General features: G+C 38.7%; 1 protein-coding gene across 1 annotated transcript in view; it reads left to right on the top strand.

Annotated features, from left to right (window-relative positions):
- LOC139720873 (uncharacterized) overlaps positions 1-14,697 on the top strand; it is a 62,661-nt gene extending 47,964 nt beyond the window's left edge. The window contains exon 3 of the mRNA XM_071632205.1: positions 13,565-14,697. Within this exon, the coding sequence (XP_071488306.1) occupies positions 13,565-13,759 (195 nt within the window). The 3' untranslated portion in view covers positions 13,760-14,697. The remainder of the gene's footprint in view (positions 1-13,564) is intronic.
- The last annotated feature ends 12,781 nt before the right edge of the window (positions 14,698-27,478 follow it).

Here is a 27,478-nt window from a genome sequence, read left to right as displayed (position 1 = left end):
CTGTCTTGAAAGCTGGTCCACATTCTTCCAAGTTAAGGGAACTTTATTGTTAGATTCCAGAGAAGTTCAGGAGAATTTCTATCTCCTTGACCAGCTTGGATTTGGATCTGAAATCATCATATTACCTTCCATTCAAATGAAAAAACAAAATTGAAAAATGAGCAAAGAAAATGGGATTCCATCGGGATTCGAACCTCCTGATTGCTAGCCCGGTGCTCTACCGACTGAGCTATAGAAAGCCCTAGTTCAGTGTTTGTCCCAGAAACCCTAAATTCTCAATGCTCTGATGGTCAGAAGCTTTTTGTGAATAGATATCTTGTAGATGAGGGAGAATATTAATGACATGGATGGGTTTTTTTTTTGTTGCTCTATTCCAAAGCATGTATCATACATGTAGGTAGTAATAGACTTATGTTCCACAACCAGAAGCAGGTTATGGGCCCTGCGGCTGGTGTCGGTGGGATACCAGAGCTGTTCGAGGATGTCTGATGAATCGATGCAAATCAATAAATGTTGCACCATCTCATACAGAGAAACAATCAGGCATCAGTGACAGCAATGTGAATGATGTCTAGTTATTATTACTCCCTCCCCCCTCTCTCTATTCCTCCTGCTATCTATCTATCTATCTATCTATCTATCTATCTATCTATCTACCTGCCTATCTATTTATCTGTCAGTCTATCTATCTATCTATTTATCTATCTATCTATCTATCTATCTATCTATTTATCTGTCTGTCTGTCTATCTATCTATCTATCTATCTATCTATCTATCTATTTATTTATCTATCTATCTATCTATCTATCTATTTATCTGTCTGTCTATCTATCTATCTATCTATCTATCTATTTATCAGTCTATCTATCTATCTATCTATTTATCAGTCTATCTATCCATCTATCTATCTATCTATCTATTTATCTGTCTGTCTATCTATCTATCTATCTATTTATCTATCTATCTGTCTATATATCTATCTATTTATCTGTCTGTCTATCTATCTATCTATCTATCTATCTATTTATTTATTTATCTATCTATCTATTTATCTGTCTATCTATCTATCTATCTATCTATCTATCTATCTATCTATCTATCTGTATCTCTCCCTCTTTTTGTTTTGGGTTGGCTCACTCATCATGATGTTGCCAAATTTAGCAATACTGATGAGAGCACCGATGTATTATGTAAGAAAAGAATGAGCAGAGGGCACTGACCGGTTTAGTTCTGAATGGCTGGTGGATATTTCCAACCATATCTTCCCCCAATGAAGATATGTTCATCCGATATGAGCTGCGGCTTCGTCTTTCTGTTCTACATTCATGCATACACTGTATGTAATGGCAGTCATATTGAAGTAAGGTTACCATCTCAAAAGTTCTTGTCAGGGCTTGTATGCAGTAGGAGACAGAATTGTGACAGACCGCTTCTGCAATGCATTACATTATATGGATGTTTCGTTTCTTACAGTCTAGTAACAAACATTATACCTGTTCTCTCCCATTAAGCTACATTGGCAGGAATTCACTTAGTTGTTGCTAGGTAGGACAAGCCTCCAGCAAGCTTTGTGGTTTTTAAGGGCAGCTGTTGTGAACAAAGCATGCATAAAATCTGAACTCATTACAGAACCGGCCTATTGCACTTAACTCTTTCTCTGCCGTGGACTTTGGACAGTGTGTACCACACTACTGGGTTTCCTGTGCAAATCAACATTCGAAGCACTCAAAGTATTAAGTATCACAACATTGCCATAAAACAGACCTTACCCCATGGGTATCACTTCATAATTTCTTTTTGTTGTTGTTTTTTTAGGCATTCTTGTTATTTTTTTAATCAAAATAAGATTTTTGTTATACTTTTGGCTGGCATGCCTTGAAAATGTCTTCTTTTGGACATTAGCGAGCTCTAGATCTATGATGCGAACACTAAGACGACGCAGCCTCCTAGATTAGACAATGGAAACGGCTGTCTTGCGCATGTGTAGAACACCATTTTTTGCCTATTTAGCATCATCTTAGCATTTGTATTGTAGATCTAAAACTCACTAAGATTTGTACAGGACACATTTACAAAGGATGAAGGGAGGTACATCTAGAGTAGATATCAAACTCTCAGTTGGAAAAATGTGAAGTTGACTTGGTTAAAGAATACATTCAAGAATTCAGTCCAACATCACATGCAATTCACAAGGGTGAGTAATGCAGAAATTCAAAATGGCTTTTTCAAGCATATTTCAAGAGTACGATTGAGATTAGAATAGCGCAAGTCAAGTTTGTTTGTTTTGTTTGACTGAATATTCTGTGTGGTCTCTCAAGTGTGATGTAGCTGAACCTTGCTTGCTACATGCATGTCGGCTATTCCTGTGGTTCTGTTTTTGTTCTCGCACGGAATGAAAAACTCTCGAGTAGTCACCTGATCCCGTCCCTGCCTGTGCAGTCGATCGCCCCCGTGGAGCTCCGGCGTTTCGTGATGCCAGAGTGACCAAGGTGGCTGACTCATCCTCGGCAACTCTTAAAGGAAGTGGCTCCCTCATTTTCAATGCATTGTGGGAATGTGGAACAAACCCTGAGTCCACTTGACATAAAGTCTTTTGTGGTGACGGTGTGCCGTCAATAAATTTTATGGTCAGTGTGGAATGTTATTTTCGGCATCTGACCGTGACTCTCTTCTTTTATTTTTGTTTTACTTTTACAATATAAGAACTGCTAGTGGAATATGCTCCTATTGTGCATCTTAAAGATCAATCATATCACATTTCCATATCTCTGATGAATAAGATGGCCATCAGGTGCAAAATTAGGCATAATGTTATTCTTGCGCCAGAAGCTAGGGTTGGAAATGAAGACGATTATAAAATTGTGTGGAAATTTTGAGTGAGTGCAAGGAAGAAACGCTTCCACCTTTAAGTATCGGTGAAACCTCTCCAATGCCCTCAGCCCCTGATCAATATATGCATCTCCCTTCTTTTCCACTGTCTTATTTCCAGGCGGGTATCAAATGTTACACTTTGGACTTCAGAGAGTACAAGGAAATGTTATCTTATACTCTGTCTACATCCAGTCTGGAAAAAAGAAAGGGAGAGAGAGAGATTTAAAAGTTTATTTTAGGCTTTTATTGTGCATAAAAGATGTACACTGTATTGTGATATTCTGTGCACCTGTTGTATGAATTCGTGTATAAAAAACATGTCAGAAGTAAATATTGTGGGGGAAAAAAGATTGCAGTAGTTTTCTAGTATTCCGACATGTTTTTTTCAGTATTGCCAATAGAATATGTTTTAGTGGTTCCATAAGTTCATACATTGGATGACTGTTAAGTTCAGGTGAGGATTGACAATACATAGATGTTGATTTTGGACAGTGTTTAATGAAGGTTAAGTGGTGAATATATTTTCTGTTCATTTTCAAATCTGAGTTGTTGAAATCATCGTCGGTCAAACAGTTACTGATATCATAAATATCATAAGCTGTGTATCTTCGTATTTGTCTGCTATGGAGAATAGAGATGCTTTTGCATCTTTTGTCACATTTTACTCAATATCAGCAGCAAAAAGTGATATAGGTTATCCTGTGTGAGGATGTGTGTGTGCGCACGTGTGTGTGTGAGTAGGTGAAATTTTTTCAGTTTACGTCATGCAATCTAAAAAGACCTTTCAAAAGAGATAATCGCAAGACATCAATAGTAAAACTGAGTCACTCAGCTAAGTGCTATCTCCTTTACAGAGTAGATCAGGGATATAAAGTTTACGATTTGGAAAAAAAAAAGGAAGGATGTCGTTTCCCTGGGAAAGTTGCATTATAACGTATTGAGGTCGAGCGCAGATCCTTAGAATCAAGTCAGCGTGAGTCATTCGGTGTCAGATTTTGCTCCACCGTATTCCCATTAAAACGTCTCCAGTGACGAATGACATTCCCTCCCGACAAATCCCCGCATCACGGTACGGTAGTGATGGTGGGTGGGGGGGGGGGGGGTGGAAAAGATCCCTCCAGATGCAAGTTGAGGGGAGAGCCATATTGGCCACCTGCTGCGGTACAACGGCCACTCAGCTCTGCCCTCCTCCCACCCCCACCTGTGACCTCACCGCAGAAATGAGCGCTGAGATGCCCTCATTTCGTCCGCCCTCCACTCATCCAACCAGCAAGTCAAACAAACAAACAAAGAAACCAGAAGAGTGAGTTTCATGTTCTAGGTGTCTGGACTTGTCCCATGTAAGAGATACACGTGTGTGCCACACTCCGTTCCGGAGAGACGGAACGCTTCAGCCGGCGACACTGGTAGCCCATATGGAAACGGAGATGTGCACATATATACCGGTGGATGTCTTACACACAGTACCTCTCGGAGGTATAAAGGGCTTGAAACCTTTCCACTTTGATGAATGGGTGTCAAAAAAGATTAACGCATTCAGTGAGGATTTATTGCACAACTACAGCACTGAAGCATTTCTTTCATACTTTATTGTATATATATATATATATATATATATATATTGTATTCTTGCTATGAATTCCAAGAAAACACGAACAATAAATTGGTACAGAGTTTCAGAATTTATAGTGACTGGGATGAGGAATGAGAATGCTTTCAAAATTCATAATAAATAACAATGAACAATTAGGATGCTGACATATCAGCTTTGCTTAAGAATGAGTGATTAAGCACTCAAGAAAGCAGAACAAGAGATAAAAGCATGCATAAATTCTATACAGGTATTGTTCAGCAAGTGGTATTTGTATTGAAATTACATTGTTACATTACTTGAATATGTGAGCCTCCTATGTTATCATCCTTGTTCAGTATATTACTGTTTGGGGTTTTTCAGAGTATTGATTTATCTGCTCAAGGACCACAAAAAAAAAAAAATCCTAAAATCTATATATGGCACTATTGATTTATGTACAAGATGATGTAAAATTATATGTCTGGAATGCCCCTTAAAAAAAAGTTCTCTCATGCTATTTTTGCATCTTCGTGTTTGGCTAGACTTTGTAGCAGTCATGGCAGTTAAATGTGCTGGAAATAAGACAGAAGCCAGATATCAAAAGTCCATGCGCATTTCTTCAATCCCGAAGGCAGAATAACAAGCTGCCATGGACAAGACTTGTGCAGCAATGGGACTGAAAGTCTGCGGTTTCACTTTAAAAGCATCAAAATCTGCCATAAGCATTGCAGGGGAACTCTGCATGAATGCTTCTTCCTTTCTTTCTGCCTTCCTTTCTTTTCCCCTTCTTTCTTTCTTTTTTTTTTTTGGCCGTTCTTCCTTTTTTCCTTCTTCCCAATGCCCACTCCATGACTGAATGTGCAAACGTTGTATGTAAGCATACAATCTGGGAGATTTTGCATGACGCTGCAATTTTGTGGGAACCATTTACATATATATACCTCAAATGGGGAATATATTCACTATCAATCAATTTACCATCTCTGTTCATATGCTCATATCTTTGAGGGGGTGCCAGATGTGTGTTTACATTAATACATACATTTTGTTCTAGTACAGTTGTAGTATTAAAGATTTGGTAATGACACACACACACACACAAAAAAAACATGTCAATTTGCTTTTTAGTTTTTCATGTAGTGTAAAAATGAGATAATAATGGTATTTCTACTTGTTTCACTGTGAATTCCTAGCTTTGTATTTTTTTCATGATGGATGCATACATTGTATAAAGAAAATTGAAATAATTCAGTGTGGATCAATTGCACGAAGACATGTCAAAGTTAAATTGTGTGACACATAAAACTCACAACTGCGTATGTCACTACCCTTATTAGGTGCAAATCTTTGAAGACAAGGCAAATGTCTATCAATCATCACCAAAAGTTGTACTGATTTCTGCACCCATTATCAGAGGGTATACCCTCGGTGTAACATTATCATAAGGGATTTAATCTGTTGGTTCATTTTTTTTTTGGAATAACATGCGGCTGAAGATGTCTATGTCATTTACTTCCACAGAGGCTAAATGATGAAAGCAATTTGATCAAATCTTCCTTCCTTTACAGATCTATGGCATGAAAAGTCCTCAGGGGTGGAGTCTATGAGAGAAATTTGCCCTTTGCAGCCCCACATGTCACATTCATTCAATTTTCTTGCAACATTAGTGATCGAGTTCGTACCGCTATGATGGCTATGCCCTACTTATATTGATTTCCCTTATAAAAAAATACTATCTACAAAGCAAAGAGATGTAAGTCACCTTCCATCCCTGAGAAATGGGCAGGTGGACTTTTTTGCTCTGACAGCATTTTTCTCTTGGCTGCTTCAATGTATGCCTGCAAGTATCAGTGCATCCTACTGTGTGATCAACAGGTAATAAGTATCTCAGTTCCCTTACCTTAAGAGGCGTACATCAGTCTTCTATTGGCATTAACTGTCTTTGACTTAATTTTTCCCTCCAGATTTATCCTTTCTGCAGTGTCAGAAGTAGTCAGGAGCCAAACGATTCAATCTCTTAACTCTGAAATGCGTTGATGATTTGGAAAGAGAGAGTTTGTCAGCTGTGTGGGAAAGTGTCACTTCGAGGACAATCAAAGTTCAGAAAGAGAGAGAGAGAGAGTGTGCGTAGGTGTGAAAGAGGAGCCTTGCAAATTCAATTTGTTTCTGCTCCTTCTCTTCTGCCCCTAAAACGTTCAATTTGTCAGACCTGCACTTGAGTCGAGAACTTGCCGAGTCGCACTTGAGTCGCAGACCTGCCTAGCTGGCGATGATGGGAGATAATTTAAGCAGTCGAATGAGTGAGATTTTTCTTGTCGAGATAAATGACCCATTTTTTTGTTGGTTTGTAGGTTTGTATCTCTCTCTTATTTTTTTTTGGGGGGGGGGGGTGGGTGAGGGGGCAAGAGTTTGGACTGATCACAGGAAGTACAATCCATTTCTAGAAGGTCTCCACACTCATTATCTGCTCCCCTCTGATGAGCTCAATCACTAAGTATGACAGACACTGAAATGGACAGCTAGGGCCCAGTAAAAGCTTTTACATCAGGAAGCTGCATGGCATGATACAGTATGAAGGTTCCTTGACACCGTCAGACGTTTGTAATAGGCATCATCGAAAATGCCCAGTGGTGGTCCTATACCCTTCAAATGAAAAGTGAAAGGCGTTTTTCAGTACGTCTCCCGTTCTGATGGATAGAAAAAAGTTCTGCATGTTTATTACACTCTCCCTATAGTCGGCAAGTTTTCCGTGATGCCGACAGTGCACTGTGCCAATTTCGAGAGTTTTGTGCCATACATTAGGTTAGGATTGATCACACAGAGACCCCCCCATGATTCTAGAAATTGATCTGTTAAGCCTTTAAATGAGGAAAATTCTGATATCTTTTTTTTTTCTATTTCTTATGTCTTGTAAAGAAACAGAAGTAAAAGTTCTGGCTGTCATGTGGGAGGAGAATATGTTGTAGCCAAGTCAGCTGACAGGACTGAAATATTACTGCTAAAACATGGCACGTTCATATCCCCATATTTTAACACCTGGTGTATCCCTATATTTTCTCACCTTTTTTTTTTCATTACTCCTAAAGTTTCTTCTGATTGTGACAAATATGCATGATTTATGGAAATATAGCTTAGGAAATTGATTGAATTAATATGATGTAGGTATAAGAAAATTATATGTTTAATCATATATTTCCATGTGTGTATTTCCTGTTCTGTTTTTTTTTTCCTTAAGGAAGTCAATCTAATCTAAAGATGTATATGATATATTTTCTCCTGCGTTATCTGCTTCTCTTTTGCTGAGGGGGTTTGTGGCATACTGGGTTAAAAAAAACACACACTATAGTGGGTGTATGAGAAGTGGGCACTCAGCAGTTAAATCCCACGCTAATGTGCGGCATTCAGCGAGAGTTTCCGGGCGTGGAGCCCGAGCCGACTGTCGGTGGGCCGACCCACGCATGTCTGCCCCCCGAAATGATGGATCACCATGCTCCTTTGCATTGTTTAAAAAGGAGGAAAGTGCTGGTGAAGGATAAGCTATTTTAATGTCTACGTACCAAAAATGGGCAGGAATTGCATAGTCTGATGTCGTGTATATCCATCATAATTGGCTATTACAGCCGCAGCGGTTAGCTTTTCTTCTTGTAATTCTTCTTCTTCTTCTTTTTTGTGGAACCACTTCCCCACTCAGTGAAAGTGAAAGTTTGTTCAAGTTCAATGGCATTTCTTTCCAGCAAACATTTAACATATTAGAGTATATAGATAACACTGCGATAATTTTGAACGTGCTGGAGGCACATCTCCAAAAGTAAAGCATACATGTAGCTGCGAGGCGAGCGTGCCCTTAACTTCAATGAATATCGTATGTAAATATAATTATACATAATTATGGGAGGTGAAGATACAGAATTAGCAGAGATAAGGACAGGTACGAGGACAATTATTAAAGGACGGTGCATCTATAGGTAATTCGTTTCTGAACATAAGGTTGAGACAAATACACTCTGATTGGCTTTTAGTCTGAACTTGTCATTGTATCTGATACCATACATACACATTTGTTGTTGTTATTGTGATAGACACTATTGACATTCAGAATTAATAGGATAATCAGGTCATAAAACAAGTTGTTAACAAGCTGTTTGCACTTTGTAATATTGAAATTAGAGCTTGTATGCCTCCTTTCTAATTCTACAAGCAAGCATATGGATGCCAAGCTATCTTTTTTGCATGACTTGGTGTTTGTTCACCGATATGTCCATAAACTGAGTATACACCTATACGTGGATAAACTGAGCACTGCAGAACCAGAAATATTCGCAGCATGAAATTTTCACAGAGTGAAGCTGTTGGCCTTTTTTACGGCATGAAATTTTCTCAAATTGCCGCCGGCATTTAATGCATATAGTGTAGACAAGAACTTTTACGTGCATTTTAATTTCGTGAATCTTGGCTCTCGCGAAATTCGCAAAAATTAAAATGCATGCAAAAAGTCTGATTTTACAGTAATTGTGATATACGATTGTTAGAGATAGATTTGCCATTTCAGTATAGTATGATGAATAATTTTTTTTTTCAGATTTTTCTGACACCTTTTTGTTCTGAATTCACCTCTGTACTTTCAAGACTCTGTTTGCTAGAAAAGTATACAGAATCATATGTCTTAGTAATCATTGCTTTAATCTTCTACATTATGTTGCCTACATTGTAAGATGCTTGATAACATCAAAGACAATTTAGATGTAATATTAATAACTAGAAACAATTACGTTGTCATAAGAAATGTTAAAAACTTTCGTCTAATATCAAATATGTCAAAATTAAGGAGTAACGTGTGTGTACGTATGTGTGTGCAGCAACTACACATGTGCTTTGTGCGCTAGCTTGCATCACTCACCTTTGGCTGGAGGGGAAAAAGAAAGATAAGTGAGCCTGAAGTCAGAGACTAAGAGTTTTTGCTTAGGGTTACAGGAGCTAGATGGATGTCTATTTACACTGGTGTTCATCCCCCGTCTGTTTGGGTGTAATTTATTACCGGCCACTCTCCCTACCCCCCCCTCCTTTCCTCGTACAAAGAGTGCTATGTTTTGAAGTGAGTTGGACAGGCCGTGACGACCTGTCTTGCCGTCTTGGCCGCGGGGCAGTGGCAGATTCATCAAATTAAGAATCATTACATGTGCGCTACACTTGATGGAATATCCCATAAACTTGGCCGGGTATTGACTCTTCACGGATGTTGCCTTGATGTAATTCATCCGCCCGTGTGCCCGCTCCCTGAACCTCTTTGAGTTGCTCTTCTGGGAGGAGTGGGAGGGGAAAGAAAAAAATGCACATCATTGAATCACCTTGGTGGAAACTTGGTGAAAAATTGTGTTGCGTAGCTGCATTTTGAATGTTTGCAAAGTTGATAACATTGTTATTCTTAAGAGATGTTCGCAGAAGAAGAAAAAGTCAACTGTGGCTGATCAATTGTATTGTGTCATCATGTTTCAGATGAGTTGATTCCTTTTACTGCCCACAAAGTGATCTGAATAATGATTTCATTCAAAGTGTGTTTCAGAATGGAATTGCTCCTTGATAGTTCTATTCTCACATCCCCTCTTCTCCTCATCATTGCACGAGACTTATTGAGGAGTGAATATCACATCATTGTGCCAATTCAAAGCCTGATCCAGGCCTGATGACGTGCAGATTATGCTACCGGTAGTTGCTATGGTCCATGGGGATGAGGTTGGGGGTGGTTAGGGAATGGATAGTGCAGATGAACAAACATGGATGCAGTTAAAGACAAACAGAAGTTGACAGCTGTGATCGTTCCATGGAAACGGGAGTTGCTTAAAGTCATCACCGTGAAAACCTGCATTGAGATTGGTATAAAATGCTCCACTTCCACAAAAAAAAATCCCCCCAAAATTGATAGCCAAGATTGACTGAGAGCACAGTTCTCTTAACTCTTTCTATTCTAGGGACTTAAGACAGTGTGTATAATGCTATTGGGTTTTCTGTGCCAGTCGGCACTCAAGGCACATAAATGGTTAAAGAAGCCCAAGAATTAATTCAACAAAATGAGACAAAGTGTCCCTTTTTGCAAAGGAAACACTGGGTGAAAGGTATCCTTAAAAAAAAAAACACTTGCGTGTGAGTAACTTACAGAGTTTTTTGCCGTGTTTCTTTGTCATTCTATGTACAAATTAATGGACTGTTTATTAGAGATTTGAGGTGTGCCAAATGCTCTGTTCATGATTCATATATTCATGAGTTGTTCACTCTGAAAATATCCTTTCCTTCATTATTGTTGGCTTGGTGTTCAAAAAAAAATGTTCTTGTGCAACTTTAATGGATAATGTCTGATAAAAGACACTTCTTCTACAGTTTATGGCAAAATACAGTATTTTCTGCAGATATCCTTTCTTCACTTCCACTCATTGTATTCCTACCATTAGTCAATTTGAGACAATGATCATCATTGGTATCAGGGGAAAAAAAGACCCTCACACAACCTTTGAGTGGATATAAGATTAATCATTAATCTTAAGAGCGTGGGAGCTAGCTGTCAGTGTGGTTGAAATAGCTTATAGATTATTACTTGTTTGTCAAATTCTTTGTGAGGTCACGTCATCCTGTTCCTCATCGAAAAAAGGATCTTCCTAATCAGTGTACCCAGTCGTATTGCTGTTAAGCTTTCGTAGATCTATCAACTATCTCTTTTCTTTGATATGATTAAGCTACTGCTCTGTATTCTTCTGCGCTGTTCATTCCTCAAGTCGTAGCACTGGCAGCTCTGAATCTCCATGACAACACGTGCCCAGGGACTCCGCCCACTAATTGAAGTTACAAAGTCAAGCTGACACCCCTCCCCCCTTTTTTTTTATTTTGCTGGGAGTTGATCAGTCCTGACCAAGTGGTTGTGATCAGGGTGGGAATAGGAGAGTCCACTATGCCCCCCGGGGGTGCTTTCCTTTGCCTCGCGCCCACAACACCACCGGTGAAAATGAACTGCCACTCGGTATCATATGCCTCACTCCATTTGTCGCACCAAAGTCTTTAATGGATGCTCTCCCGGTAATCTTTCTGTCTCATCCCCCCCCCCCCCCTCCTCCTCCTCCTCCATCTCTTTCCCTCACCTCTCACCTTTTCTTACTGACCTCTTTCTCAATTTTTTTTAAAATCTCTGTCTTTGTTTCTCTATCTCTCAACCTCTCTGGAAGTATCAAACAAAGTCAAGCTAGGATATATTTCTGCTGCTTTGGCTGATTTTTTGTATGCTGTTTTATTAGCCTACCAGTATTCAAAATTAAAAGGATGGTACAGTATTGCTTGAGATGAGAATTCAGCTTTTAACTTTTTTCAAGATGTTTAGAGGCTGCTTTAAATGTTAAAGAGTACATACTTCTAAGAGGAATTCAAATTTTATTCAATGAAAATCAGTTTTGAAATGGCTGAAATATCTAAAGACAAATTAAAACAAAATAAACCTAATGAAAGGTTGGTCCCACCTTTCATCATGATTGCTTTGTTTTGGATATACACTATCTCAGCCATTTCAAAACCGATCTTCATCGAATAAACTTTGAATTCCTCTTAGAATTATATGCTCTTTCATATTCCATATTCAAAGAGGTTTTCATCTCACAAACAGAGTTGGAAACCTGTATGAAGTCCCATCTCAGCCAAAACTATACCATCCCCTTAAAGCATCAAGATTCAGATTCACGTTTTACTTATGTGGTTATCAGCCCATGACATGGAATTTTTTTTTCTATCCATTTTTCTTTTTCATTTTTGAAACATAATACAGTGCAATGTAATAAGAGTGTGAGCACGTGCCCAATAACTACAGATGACGCTCTATGCAGGTATTATATATGTTTATAAAATTATATAAATTTAACACCAAATCATAACACAGATATTGAGGTCAAAGCAGACAATACATTCATAAGACATCCAAGAAATAACAGTTGTGCTAGCTGTTAATGTCAGCAAAGTGGTAGACAATGTTGGCCACGCAACGTGTCCATACTTATGTCTATCGGTCAACTGGTCTGTCCAAAGCTTATAGACATTGCTATACACCAAAGATACATGCAGATGATATTCATATAAGGGAGACCACATTTTGTCAGCACAGACCAGCTGAAGGGCAGCCTTACAATTTAACCCATTGAGAATGGGTTGATTTTGCTACAACACGCATTTTCTATAGACACTTGCCCTAGTATACTCGGGACTCGTCCTCAACAGGTTAAGTGTGATGAGTGAAAATAGTGTTGGATGTTGCTCCAGTGGGTGATGGTGTGATGCTATTCCAAGCAGTGGTGTGTATGAATGCCTTGGGCTTGGAAACCACTTCAGTTTCAGAAAATGGGAGAACTACACTTGTCCTTTTCATGTTATATATATTTCACAGTGTAGAAATCATTTTTGCAAACTTTGTACCCCATAAATATACCTTCAAATTAATAATGCTTGTGTGTTTCTTTTGGAGGTGCTCACTCATGCTCAAAAATACTGTAAAAATTTGATATATTCACGGCATGAAATTTTAGCGAATTGGAGCCGATGGCCTTTTTCGCGGCATGAAATTTTCGTGAATTGCCACTGGCATTCAATGCATATAGTGGAGACAAGAACTTTTGTGTGTATTTTAATTTTGCAAGTATTGGCTATTGCAAAATTTGCAAAATTACAATGCACGCAAACATTCCTTGTTTTACAGTACTCTTGACTGTGGAATTGAAAACAAGTGAAGTTCACTAGTAGTTTCTGTATTGCCAAGCTTACATGCTGTTTGTTGTATTTTTTCTTTTTGGTCGTAGTGCATTTCAAAATTCATTTTTGGGCAATATGTTTTGTATATATCATAATGAAGATAATGGTAATGATGGCATATGTATGTGCCTAGATGTATTTACCATGTTGTACAAAGAGAGATATATGTGTACTATGCACGCTGTACTCATACTTTGTTAATGCATTTTCACAAAGATAATAGTTTACTGTGTTGGAAACATAAAGATTAAAGTGCACAAAATAAGTGATTCTAAAAATATTCACCTGTCATCTTTTTGTTCTATCTCTCCTCCCCTACCCACTTTTCTACCTCTTCTCTTCTGCAGTGTGTGGTATGCCTAACCAGGCAGGCGGTGATCTGCACCTACCCGTGCGCCCACCGCGTGATCTGCCGAAAGTGCTTCGTGAAGACCATCCAGGTGGCGCTGTCGCAGCGCCTGCTGCCCCTCCGCTGCGTCGTCTGCCGCACCAAGATCCAGCACCTTGATCAGAGCCCCGCGCTGGAGGTGGATCCCTTATAGTGATGCTGCACTCTGCGGAGGATGCCAGCCCACCCCCCGCACCCCTCCCCCCAGGAGTGACCACGCCCTTTAGACCGCCCCTCTTATCTCAAAGTCTTCTTCTTCTCTCCTCCTCCACTCTCTTCTCCATTGCCTCACTTTCTATGTTTTTGGACCAAGGAGATGATGAATGTACAGAATGAGAAAATGCTTTCTTTTTTTTCTTTCTTTTAAATCCTGGTTTTTTTAAATGATGTATCTTGTTATTTTCTATTTTTGGTTTACTGATAATGCTGGATCTGTAGGCCTACTGGTTGCCATGCTGTTGTCCTGTTTTGTAGCGATAGTTAATCATATATATGTGTCAGTACTTTTCATCATTTGTTTTGTCACATCATTGCCAAGGTTAAATGGAAAGGGCATTTGTACGGAAGGTAGTGGGTCATTAGCTATTTCACTGATGTGGAACCGGGTGCACCATCATGTATCACCGCTATGATGGTGGCATTGCCAATATTACAAATGCTTGGTCTTTCTGGTCGCACAAATTTTCCAGAAAGGGAGACAATCATGATATGCATGGTTATTTTAGTGGCCAGTGAGCATGTTTGCAATAGGACGTAGCTTTCCTTTTCTCACCTGACATCCAGTGTGACAATAGGAGAGAGATGTACGCACTCATTCCACCAACACTCAGACAACACGTACACTGCTGATCACAGAATAATACATGCATTTAAGGCATGGCTTTTGCAACCATCAGTGTTACAGAGTTGACTCTACATTTGAGTTTCACATTTGTGCATTTTCATTCGATAGAAGTCCCATCCCAATCTCCTTCTTTGTTGATGATGGTTGTTGGCACGAAGTGGTAGGTCTCCAAGTGAGAGACCCTGCAAGATAGATTGTCTTTATACGATCAGCACATTTGAAAGGGTATAATGGTAGATCAATTTCTGCTATATCATGCACAGTAAAACGGGGTTTATAACAGTGTTATATAATGTTTATGTGTGTGTATTTTATCATCTGTACTCGAACATCAAGTGAAGGATGTGAATGGTTATATATTAATAGTATAGATAAGGTAGAAAGAAGAGGATGAGGAATTGATAACTTTCTGCTCCCTTTAGTGGCACAGGCAAAACACTTCGGGTTATAGAGGTAGCAGAGGGTTATTATTCAGTTTCTTTGAAATGTATGTTTACCCTTTGCATTTCCACATATGCTTCTACTGCAGTTGTGAAGATAAAAAAAAACCAATCACATTTGAATTTAACTGTCTTTGCGGTAAGGGTACTGACAGAAATGATATGAATGCATGGTAACCATGTCTTTGATAGCATTTTTTTTTTGTTCAATGCTTTGCTGTTTCTTTAGAGAAATTAATTTCAGCAACGAGCCTACCAACTGTGTTAACTGTTACAGTGCGTGAAGCTATTGTTCATGTCATGAATTCCTTTCTGGTAGATGCAATATCAATAGAAAGACAATATCAATTATTATCTACTTTTATTCATGTTCTTCTCTTTTTAGCCAGTGCTTGTATGGGGAAAGAAAGCTAATTTGATGAGGCGTATATGCCCTTGTAAGCATGAATACGTACAAAGCGCATATGCAGACAGCAATCCTATTCTGAATGCATTGTAGATGTATGGTATAGCCACGGGTGCATCCGTAAATATAAAGTCAATGAAATATCCAGTTTTGACATGATATCGGAAATTACTGTCTAGCTTTCCATATATGATTGTTTTCAAAATTATTTTCATGTGCAGTCTTCAACCATGATGGCAGACAATATTGTTGATGTTGTATGAAAGTAGCATATATTATGAGGAAAACATAACCTCTGGTAGTTATGTGCAATCTGGCACGAAAGTGAATGCTGTTGGTAAGTGTGTGAACTCCAGATGGCTTGAGAGTTAGAAATTATAGCCACTGGCATCACACTTAAATCACTGAGGGACTGTGATGAAATCATTCGTGGACTGAGTGGCCCATACATGGAGAAAAATGTGGGCAGGATAGTGTGTAGATCGATAGCCATATATCCTGGTATTAAAGATGTACACAAGTGTAAATGTAGTTTGTGTGAGGTCAGACAACATGTCCATACCTGTAAGTCAGGGAAAATGTGTGGTATGCAGTTTGTGTAGCCTTAGGTGAAGTTACCATTAGATGAAATGAGATTTTCGAAATGACAATCATAGTTCTGAAATAATGAATGGCAATGATGAAGGAAGATCCTTTCCTCTGATATTTTACTAACATAATGATACTGAATTATTAGATTTAATAACCCTGAAAATAAAAGGCTCTCTTTTCCTTGATTCAAACATGTCTGCTTTTTATTGTTTCTTGAGAACAGAGAGAATAATCTATTTCAATAGAAGAGCAAATTCAACAAACCGAAAGCTCATGTTAGAACTACATCTAGTTTTAAGACTCATTAGAGTATGTGTCATTTGCATCAATAAGATTATAAAAATTAGAGTATGTGTCATTTGCATCAATAAGATTATCAAAATGTTCTCCACTTGCATTTGTTTAATATTATGTTTGCAGAATAGAGACCACTATCTATTAGGTGTTCTTGCTGGTAACTCACAGTAATTCATGGCACAATTGTATTGAAAAGCAAAATGTACTCCCTTTCTGCTTTAATAACACATTAACAGTACACAATTATAGGCACTGCAACAACACAGAATAATGAATACAATGAACAGGCATGTTTCTTACACAACTTGATTTTACACAGTTTGAAGAATTAATGCAAGCAATTCTTGCACAAAAAAAAATGTATATGGATGATCATCAGACAATGTTATCTAGATAGCCAATTAATGTCAACATTTATGATATGTAATGCAATCGAGAACTATACTGCTCCCAGTTTGAAGAAAATGTGAATTACTCATACAATCCTGGCATAGCTGCATAATCATACACAGAATGGATCCTCTGCAGTGAATTCTATACAGTTTGTAATTAACTGATATATGTACCTGTATAACAAGAGAAAGAAAAGCTCTAGATGTTAAAAAACCCTGTGTAAAAAAAGTAGTTTCCTCATCTTGGTCAGAGTGTTACAGGTCATCTGCTCTTGATGTGTCCCTTGGTCAAACGCAAGGTGGTGTAGTATGAATAGCTGGAGGTATATATATGATATATTATTAGAATATATATAACACAATACTGTATGTTTGAGGGATCGCATACAAACATTATCCATGTGTAATGACACTGAATGTGACATACACAGACAAAAAAATATCAATTCTATATGATTGAGATGGATAAATAGCGTGTGATATTACAGTTTCTATTGCCATTCACTTCCAGAGCATTTACAGTTTACGAAGGTATAGATGACATCGTTAGCTTAGCTATTCTCAGCTTTATAATAAACAGGGGTTTCATTTTCACTTTCCATTACCCTTCCTTTTTGTCACTGGAATATAGGTAATGTAGACTTTATATTCTCACTACAGACTAAAATGTGTCTAAACAGCTTGTGTTTTCCATGATGAGTGCATACTTCAGTTTCTTACGATCAGACCATTAACACAGATGGAAATTTCTGTGGTGATGAATGGAAAGACACTCTTGTAGTCTCTTGATTCAGAAGACCAGCATAAAGAGAGAGAGAAAAAACAATATAATCATAGGGATCCAGTGTATTTTCACAGCTTGAGAAGGCAGCTCAAAATAAATGCGCCTGTAGAGTTTTTTGATTTGGTTATCTGATCAAACACGCTGCTGAATTTGCACACATTCTACAACCTGTTCTGTGGTGCTGTGGTGATTGCTTGGAAAGCAAACTGTACATGTCTTGCACGCATTTAAAGTTGCATCAGTCTAATAATAGTACAGTTGAATGTTCACCACACAGGTGCAATTGTATACAATTACACACACTTGATTTAGCCGACCTAAACACATATTTTAGTTTAGTATTGAGCATTGTTTTATTCTCCAGCTTTCTTTTGTGCTTAATCTTACACTGCTTACTCTTTAAACCCTGAATACAAGTTTTTTTATTATTTTCTGCAGCTTTAGACATATAAAAAGTAGAACTCTGCACAAACCTTTGATAATTATGAACTGCCAAGCACCTCTCATGCCCTGACTATACAGTGAGTTTAAACAGATAATAGTGCTCAAATTCAGCTAGAACTACATGTACTGCACCTCGATTCTCTAATCTGTCAGTGCATCTACTGTGTGGAAGTGATGCTCTCGATAGCTCTGCATGGTAAGCCCCATGGCCACCAGCTAGCTCCGTAAAGCATTAGCATTGTCTCTGGCAGCTTTCATTCCGAGGCACGGTGCTCGAAACACGTGCCACCGTAGGTTACCGAAAAAAAAAAAGAGGTAAAATTATGACAATGGGCGTATCGATTCTGTTATTACGAGTCGCAGAAGAGTGATGAATAATTGCATTGCTTTCCATGTGTCATTTGAGCCTGCCCTCCAGGGGAAAGTGCACTCACTGAAGAAAAATTAATGAAATTCACATCATGGATAACATGATTATATTCATCGCACAGTCTCGAAATTGTGTTATGGATGGCTCGAAGAATTACTGTTTGAATATTTATGTCTTTAATGGAAATGTTGTTGCTGTTGTTTTATGGCAGGTTTTTTTAAGGCAAAAAAAAACCCATCTGACTTTCTGCATCATGTCACTGTATGCTAGGCATGGTGCGCGTGATCTATAACATTGTTGCATTTACTGAAAGTATTAACTGCTTAGTCTGTGTTCAAGGCTTTGACTTCAGTGATTAATGTCATTTAGTGATTGTGAGCATTCAAAAGTATACTTTATTTGTCTATAATCTCTTTCTTTTTTTTTATTTCATGACCAAAGGCAAAATCATAGCCAAACATGATTGTAAACCTTGTTGTGGATGATGAAGGGATTTAAGTTCTGTTTTTTGATGTATTGGTCTAGTTTTTCTGGGTTGCAATGATGGAATACATTACTTTTCTGTTTGTGCGCATTTTCTGTTTCTTCTCGTAAATAAATCTTATCTATTCCAGTGAGGAAAGAAGCCATATTAGCATTGAAAATTGAGTGCAATTCTGACTTGAAGTATATAATGGGCTGTAAGGTTTCTAAATATTAGTGTGTATAGAATGTAGTTGGATAGAGAATGTTCCATGTTCGAATTTAGCGGGGGAATTTCAGTGAAGTTGCTGTATGCTGTGAACTGAAGTTGCCATGTGATTTGGGATTATGAGATTCCTAGTGTTGTTAGCATTCACCCTGTCTCTTTGTTTTGCAGCTTGTGAGAGGAAACAGAGCTGCACCACATCAGCAAGGTTCTCCCAATTCATATTCATGTGAATTTCTGTACTATACTCACAGAGATAGACATGGCCCCGTTCACACTTGCAATACAAAAACGATTTGTCTGGGGCGACCCATCTGAGCACACATGTGTGGGCCCATTGTCTCACTTTGCATTCAGGCAAGCGTGTTGATGTTGCAGCATCTTGGTGCACTTATGGAGGGGGTTAACCTGTTCTGTGCCAGGGACTTTTGACAGTGTGTACAATACTATGGGATATTCTGTGCCATCAGCACTCAAAACACACGTAGAGGGCTATTAAAAATGGCAGATTTAAAGAACACACCTGTCCTCACATTGTGCACAAGTGAGGCCGGGGATGATTATCCGGCCACTATTCTACTTCCTCAGGCTGGTCAAGTAGGAGTGGTCAAGCAATACACTCCTGAGCACAGTTGCATTTCACATGGGCATTCAAGCCCTTAGAGCAAAGGCCAGGTTGGGAAAAATCCACCTGTATTTGACTGATGTGAATAGGGGTCCTTGACACAGAGTGTATGGTCATTATCTTGATAGTCTTCATGCAAGGCTGTTGACATTATTATATTCGCTCACAGCAATTTTGGAATCGTGCTTCAGCAAAGTTATGTCCATAGATGGGTGATGGTAGTGTGTTACAAAGTACAGGGGTATGCCAAGGTGTGCGTGCTTGGCCATTTACGTGTTGTCGTCATCAGCCGCGAAACATTGCGTTTTCCCAACCAACGGTTGTCATGATTGTTAAACAGAGTGTCGCGGCTGTGCTGTGATTAAACTCGATGTTCGCCGACGTGATTGAAAAGCAAGTAAAGTTTCGAAGTGCCTTTAGGTACCAGAGAATTGCAATACTTAGCATACATTCAATCAGATGAAGAAGTGTTTTTTGTATGATTTATACCTGTACTTGTAAGTCCTGTCTTACCTCCGATTTTTCCAGAGCTGTCAGAGTAGCAGTGTGCTTTCCCTGGGGAAGCGTTTTTCACAACATGTAGTGTGTACATATTTAGCGCATCACATCCCTCATTATTCAACATTTTGTCATCCTTGTAGGACGTTGAATCAAGAAATATACCAGAGGTGGAAGGAAATATATATAAAACCTGAAGCTGATCTTTGAAATGAGAGATCGTGGTAGATGGTAGATTAGCTGCCAGGAGTTTATGATAGAATAGACACGATAGCCAACCGAGGCCTCTTTCACTGTCACAAGATTTTAGTGGCAACTTCAGATGGTTAGTCACTGTGTTTTACCTCTTTGACCGGACGTGGAAGTGAGCCGAAACGATTGTACTAGATGGTCCTGTGGATCGAGATGCCCTGAACAACTTCAGCTCCACGAGGGCTGTTGTGCAAAATGAAGGACACCTCGATGTGTAGCTTTTCATGTTCCATTACCGGTGCATCATTAGATTGGCACTTTGTGAACACTAGATGTGGTGGAAGCTCTTGTAGGGTGAAAGATCGGTCAGTCTTTGGCATAGTCAAAATGACTTGAAAAAGTAGCCATGTGGCACCCCCAATAAACAACTAGGAGAAAAAGAAGAAAAACTATCAATAAATGGTTTCTTGTCAGCAAACTTTTACCACAGTTGAATGAATGCAAAGTGCAAAAAAAAAATATCTTTGAAATATATGAATTCGGTATAATCAGTCAGAAGTAGTGTGAACACACTTATAGAAGTCTTGGTAGAATGATGAAAAATGTATACAGAGAATTTTCTCTGCAGTATCACAGAATGTCAAATATATGAGTCGTGTCGTTTTTTTGACGAGAAATATGATAGAGTTTTTTGACCTCTCTTCTCTGTTTAGAGTTTATGCCACCCTGTAGGTACTTTTCAGAATGGTATTGTTCATATCGGTACTCATGAGGTCATTTAAACGTGTAGTCAGTTGGATGGATATTCAATCCTATGTAATCAGATGCATACAAACAGAGACATAGGGAGACGCAAGCCCTACACCCTGTTGTCTGTACTCACCCTAGAAACATTTCTCATTTTGTTTCCATTTGGTGTAAACACCCCCACCCCACTTGTTCATGGTTATTCAATCTTGTATATGTTTCTCGATATATTCCATTAGAGGTGAATGTAAGATACTGAGAGCCTATGAGAGATTCCCCTTCCCTTCACCCCCACCCCCTACCTATAATCATTCAGTATACCATATGTATATATTGAACACCCTCTTCTGATAGCTGCTGGTACGGAACAGAGTGCCGGTGGGAGGTTTAGCAATTGTATTACGATGTAATCCACTTTTATCTGACTTTTACCACGAAGCTGTCACTAATAAAGACGGGAAGCAGCTGTGAGCTGTTTACTCGTGAATCAAACGCCATGCGTGAATTTGTGTCATGTTGTTCGTGCCCCGAGGTGTGAAATGCCCGACAAATTAATCAGCTCCTTGTGCGTGGAAAAAAAAAATAGGGGAATGGTGTTGCATTTCAAAGGAATGTAAAGTTTCAAAACTCCCATATTTCACCAGTGATGGAATGGGTATTAAGTATGTTGTCACCACTCGTGTGAGGTTTTTTCATTCTCAAAGAAGTTGGGAAAGATTGTGGCTTAATGGGGAGTCATTTTTCAGCGACATAGTGAACAATTCCTGCGATTAGAAAGCATTGATACCATCATATTCATAGTTGGTAATATAATTGAATTTTGAAAACACACACACATACACACACACACATGTATATATATATATATATATATATATATATATATATATATATATATACACATGTGTGTATAAATATATATATAGATATTTATTTACAGATATAAATATATATATATATATATATATATATTGTGTTGTTTATATGTATTACATGTGTAAATATATACATATAACTTTTTAATCAATGTCTATAGATATTATGTATTATAAATGTTTATTGGATTATGATGGAAAATCATTAGCAGTTTATAACCATAAGGATGTAAACTCAACAGAAATACTTTATTTGTTGTTCATGTTTTTCTTCTTCTCAAACCTCCCACTTTGTCTCATACTATTTTGCTATTCCTTTGTTTTGGCGGATATAATAAAGATCGTGATCTTGTAAATAGGAAAAGGGGTAGGGAAGAAGGGGAGGAATAATCCATGTCTGATTCCGCTATCAATTATGTAAATGTGATTGAGATGCATTATTGGTTATGCTGCGTAGTCTCGTGCGTGGTAATAACCCAAGACCTCAACTTGGCTGCTTAACAGGAACGGGTGTATACACTTTCTTTGTGCGCTAATCATGGGTAGATATGAACCTAGTCTTCAACAACGCAAGAGAGAGAGAGACTGTAAGAGAGGGAGAGAGAAATCCTAAAGTGGCGCCCACTTTTGTGTGACCCGGGTTTCTTGTTTGTAAAGAAAGGTTGCTGTTTTCAGTTTGTTTGAATGCCTGTGCTTGCCCGACGTGTGCCCCATGTTTGCGTGCGGGTTTGCATGAAGGAACACGTTACCGCGACACGAAATGTGTACGTGTGTATTTGGACTTTCCTCCTCTTTTATGGAATATCCGCGTGTCAAAGTTGATGGGCCTGTTGCACGTCTTTGCCGTTTTATGTTTATCAAATTGGGAAAAGATACTTTGTATTATTGTTCCCAATACGAAATCATTAAGTTGAGAATTGGAAACAAAGGAGGGACAAAAAACAGTGGCAATAGTGGCGCCTACTTTGTGTGACCCGTTTGTGCGGTTACGTCGTAAAAAGAGGTTACAGTTTTCAGTGCGTATGGCTGTTTGTGCCTGCGCGTGGGTAAAGTGGTTGCGTGCGGATTTGCACGAATGAACGCGTTGCCGAGGCACGAAATGTCTGCGTGTGTTTTGATTTGGACTTTTACCTTTTCTAATATGGAATATCTGCGTTTTAAAGGTGACGGGCATGTTGTTCGATTTTACAGTTTTATAGTAATTAATTGGGCAAGGATGCTTTCAAGTGAGATTTCATTCTTGTGCCTAGTTTTGCATTATTCCTACCGAAACAAAATCATTCAGATGCGAGAATGGGCGAAAATGGGGAAAAAAACGTGCGAATTTGTGATTGTGGTTGTTTGTTAATGATTGAATGTTTGTGTCCTGAAAGGTGCGTATTGTGTGTGTGTGTGTGTGTGTGTGTGTGTGTGTGTGTGTGTGTGTTTGTGATATGGTGTTGTTTGTGCATTGTGCATATACCTGTACGTGTGTGTGTAGTAGTCTTTTAATGATGCATTTTAATAATTCGGATTTCTTTTTTTAATATTATATATTTTGTTATAAGTCCCTTGCATTACACGCTTGTGTTTGATTGTTGTTGCCTGTCGTTGTTTGTGTGTGTGTGTTATTGTGTATTGTGTGTGGGTTTTCTTTTGTGTGTGCATGTGTGCGTTTGATGTAATACGTGCGTCTGTGTGTGTCCTTCATTCCTCTTATCATTCCTTGTCAACAATGATTATACCATGGAGCTACGTAGCTCCATGATTATACTGTATGCTGTATAAGATATTTTAATTTTTATGTTATTATATGCATTTTGTAAACGGCAATTTTATGATGTCTTTGGACTTTTCACTCATCGGCTTTGATGGCAAAAAAACCCCGATCTATCTATCTATCTATCCATCTATCTATCTATCTTTCTATCTATCTATCTATCTATCTGTCCATCTATCTATTTATCTATCTATTTACCTATCTATCTATATATCTATTTGTCTATCTATTTACCTATCTATCTATCTATCTATCTACCTATCCATCTATCTATCTATCTATCTATCTATCTATCTATCTTTCTATCCGTCTGCATAGGTTTCGGGAAATATATGACATAACAAGTAATTGAATCGGGCCGCTACATCGAGGAAGTGGGCGGATAGAAGAATTGCTTTACGTTTAAAAGTAGGATGTCCACTGGACGTAGATTAGGTGTTTCTCACGTTCCCGTATATTTCATGACACATTCCGCCCTTATAACAGGTGAGACAAATAACCGCCGTCGTCGCCAACCTATGCCCGCGTCAAAGTCATGCATGCAATTATACAGGCTGGCAGTAAACATTAATTAAGGGTGTCCATCCTCCCACTATTCCCCCGTTCGCTGGAACCGGAGCCGTGTCGCCACCCGCACATCACGCTCCAGAGTAACCCGACCCTACGCCTTCCTCCAACGGATTCCGTCCTCGCACACACACACACACACACACACACACACACACACACGCACACACACTCACACACACACTCAAACTTGTGTGTGAAATTGCCAAGATTTCGATTACGCTAGGAATTTATGGGCAGATTCGGCTCCACGATAATATGAATTATGTGTTTTATTTCAGGCGAATTTGAATTTGTAGTGTACGCGCGAGCCGGGCACCAGGAAAATTTAACAGTCTGACAGTGTACCATAAGAGTTGAAATATAATGCCTGCATTAAAAGAAAAAAAAAAAGAGGTTTACGACTTGATTTCGATAAATCCTCCATTATATTCGGCTCTTGTTTTCCTATCCAGAGATTTATTCTCCGGGAAGAGGAATCCACTCGAATAAGTCGTAAAGATGCCCCCTTTTTTTATTCACGATAAAAGATTCCGATACATCGTCCTCCACCTTGAATTATTCAGGGCAGTTTGACTGACATTATTTTGCGATTTTGTTTGTTTTTTTTAAATAATAACTTTACATGATTTTGTGGCTTAACTTTCTTTTTCTGTCGACGTGCAGGCCTTTTCCAAATGTGGATTTGATCGGCAGACGCCAAATACGGGCAGGTGGCCTGAAAGAGAAAATGATTGTTCGTGAGATATAAAGAGAGAGAGAGAAAAAAAAAGAGAAAATCAATAATTATGACTCCCTCTCCTTCCTCTCTCTCTCTCTCTCTCTCTCTCTATATATATATATATATGTGTGTGTATATGTATGTATATATATATATTTGTATTCAAATGTAAATATACAGATATATATATATATATATATATATATATATACATACATATATGTATATGTATATATGTATTTGTATTCAAATATAAACATACAGATATACATATGTATATATATATATATTCATCACAGTGCATGTCATGTAATATATATGACTGATTTTTCACTTCTTCTCGAATAGGCAAAAGATGTAAAATGTCATTAAAAAAAAAAATGCTACCCTTTTTTTTTATGGGACAGCGATTTAAGATTCAACCAAGACTCGGACATGAAATGAGAGTGGTATAATAAGAATCGTAAAGTGTCTAACATGGCTCACGCAACAACGACTTTGTGGCAGGCAGATGATATTATGCAAATAAGTTGATGTCGTCATCACCTCCCAAGTCTCCCCTGACCTGGTAAAAAAAAAAATAATAATGAAATCTTGTCATATGCGGAGCGGAATTTTACGTGCGAGTTTTAAAGAAAATCTCACAGCAATGAGCTCATGATTATCGCTAAGCGTATTGCCAGCAAGACAAAAGACATTGCTTGAACACGAAAAATGCATTGGCGTTAATACGATACGTTGTGTAGGAAAGGAGTCCTCAAGCGTACATGAATTATATGCCCCATATATTTTTTTCTTCCAAATGCGTGAACTCTAAATTGGGATATCTTAAAATACGGCATTCTCAACTTTGAGCAATAAAAAGAGGACAAAGTTTGCTTTTATTCTAGGTCAATTTCCCTTCGTTCGGTTTCCGTGCTTCCGCGCAAAATAACGCGAACTTTCATATTCTGCTTTGTTCATTATTTTCATTAATTTCTCCTTTGATTGATGATGGAATTTGTTACAGTCGTAAACAGGATACGGGGGACGCACACCTCCTCCATCAATGAAACGTAGTTACTAATTTCAGAGAAGAAAATTACTTTAAGATTGAAGTTATTCTGTGGCAGATGATGTTGTTGATTACGTCACTGTGCCAAAATAATTCTCAACTCCGAGACCCCCACATAGTTATATTTGCGTTTCGCGCTTGCATTTTACTTTGTTCTGGTATTATAAAGCATCCCACACACACACACACGTACGCACTTACTCTTTTGAGAAATGATTGTATGTATTAACTTCACGTGCGTAGGAATCACCACCCCCCCCCCCATCCCCGTCGTGTTGAATAACATTCCTTAAAAATTAACGTTTACGCATCCAGTTAAAATTTGCGCCATTGTCACTGAAACATCAAGATTGGGGGCATTTTCCTATCATCTCGTCTTTCACATGATATCATTTTTAGCAGCGCTTAGTTTCACAGTGATTACGTCTGATTTACACTGGCAGCAGCAGCAGTACCAACAACAGCACCATCACCGACACAAACAAAAGCAAACAGAAAGACAAGCCTCGAGCTCCCTCCCCTCTCCTCTCCTCTCCTCAAAAGCGTTAAGAATAGGATGGGGATCATCATGTCATATTTCGGTCACTAATTACACACACAGAAGATAACTTAAGTGGCCATTCAAGACGTACGTGCTTAGGCCTGAACGAACATGGCTTGTTTGTTTCACGCTCGTTGGAAATTAATTCGTCGTAAGTCCAATGTCTCGCCAGTTGCTTTACAAACAAACGATGACAATTCAGACACATCTGACGACTATACGCGCGACTTCCAAGAGTAGGCCTACATGGGAGGCGTTCAGCGTTATTTTTGGTCTGCATGAACTTTTGCTGCAGTCAACCCGACGGAGTTGTCACTAGTCCCGAACGCTAATGCGCACAGAGTGCTTTTCAATTAGCCGGGAAAATCAGCTAATTGCACTGTCACAGGCCGCGAAACTCATGCAGTATGCGGGAAAACCTCGGGGCTCAATAAGCGCGGGAAGCGGGCACACAGGAGCGCGAGTGTAGGATGACGTCACGAATTCTAATGAGCAAACGTCACACGTTGACTAATGTGACGTGTATCGTCACTCATTTACGTAGTCAAGGCGACACTGCGTTGCTCGTGCCCTGCCTGCGCTTGTAATCCCGCTCGCAAACGCCACTAAATGCGATCTTGCTCCCTTTCGTATAGCCAATTACGTGTTCTCTCAGGCAGAGGACGACGCCTAATTACCAGTCTAAGTTCAACAAGCGTGCTTTCAAGGGTTTTGTTGTTGTTGTTCTTTGCTCTATGTGGCTGTTGTTCTCTTTAAAATGCTGGGAACTTTGATCAAACAATACATCATAAAGAATTAACTGATATTACGCGGACTTATGGTTGTTGAATGGCTTGAAATTTTGTCTGACGTATTCTGCAAATTACGGCCTTTATCAAAAATGAAGCGGGCGTACCAGACAAAGCGACTTGGGCCTATATTTAAAGCGGAGACAAGGATAGTTTGTTGATGGAATGAGAAGATAGCTATATATAGCTTGAGTTGTGACGTAATGTACTTTTTTCGAGATTATAGTATCAAAAATTATATTTGTATGCC

Source organism: Diadema antillarum, unplaced genomic scaffold (genome assembly GCF_040938485.1).
Source record: "Diadema antillarum isolate AM-2024a unplaced genomic scaffold, OU_Dant_1.0 scf00000134, whole genome shotgun sequence".
NCBI lineage: Eukaryota > Metazoa > Echinodermata > Echinoidea > Diadematoida > Diadematidae > Diadema > Diadema antillarum.
Note: the sequence above shows the minus strand (reverse complement) of the source record. Positions and strands in the feature narration are given on the sequence as shown.